Source organism: Fukomys damarensis, unplaced genomic scaffold (genome assembly GCF_012274545.1).
Source record: "Fukomys damarensis isolate Sample0158 unplaced genomic scaffold, DMR_v1.0_HiC HiC_scaffold_37, whole genome shotgun sequence".
Classification (NCBI taxonomy): domain Eukaryota; kingdom Metazoa; phylum Chordata; class Mammalia; order Rodentia; family Bathyergidae; genus Fukomys; species Fukomys damarensis.
The window spans coordinates 5890969-5891664 of NW_022900949.1; the positions used below are offsets into that span (position 1 = coordinate 5890969).

The window sequence follows — 696 nt, forward strand, 5'->3', positions numbered from 1 at the left end:
GTCGCGCCAGTCCGAGCCGGGGGCCAGCGGGATGTGCCGCATGCGGGCGGCCACCAACGGGCTCATATCCTGCAAGAGCGCGAGCGGCACCAGCTGTCACGTCTGTGGCGACGGGCACCACCCTGGGAGACGCACTGGGAGAGGAAGGTCACCCTGACTTCCGAGCTCCCCCGGGGCCGTGGTTGGGAGAACAGGCAGAGAAGGGGGTGAGAGGCCAGGTCAGATGCCCCAGGACAACACAGGGGCGGACACCGGGAGACCGCTGGGCCCGGAGGGGCTGGAAACAGGCGGGTGGACAGCGGGAGCACGGCCCGGAGCAAGTGGCTACCTTGCAGATGTGGTCCCTGAGGGTGGGCTGGTAGTGCGAGCCCCGCAGCTGCCTCTGGAACCAGGACTGAGGCTCGCCGTTGTAGGAGATCTCGGGCGCAGAGGCTCCGTTCCGGATCTCGGGGAGGTCGGACATCGTGTCCCGCACAGTGATGGTTCGGAAGGGAGCGGAGCTCAACCTGCGGCAGAGCGGAGCGAGGCTGACACCCCAGGGACCCCAGGGGCGTGGGCTCGTCATGGAGGGCGAGGGAGGCCCTACCTCGTGATGTTGCTCACGAACTTCTTGTCGTCCACCACCACGCTCAGCTGGCAGGCGCGGGGCGCAAACACGTGCAGGGGCTCCGGGAACAGAGGCAGCTTCTCCCCGGG

The 696-nt window shown here is 68.4% G+C and overlaps 1 protein-coding gene across 1 annotated transcript in view; it reads right to left on the reverse strand.

Annotated features, from left to right (window-relative positions):
- Positions 1 to 696, reverse strand: part of LOC104869681 (DNA (cytosine-5)-methyltransferase 1-like) — a 2743-nt gene that overhangs the window by 1257 nt on the left and 790 nt on the right. Inside the window, exons 2-3 of the mRNA XM_033759590.1 lie at positions 587 to 684; positions 329 to 506 (exon numbers count right to left, since the gene is read on the reverse strand). Of these exons, the coding sequence (XP_033615481.1) occupies positions 329 to 506; positions 587 to 684 (276 nt within the window). The remainder of the gene's footprint in view (positions 1 to 328; positions 507 to 586; positions 685 to 696) is intronic.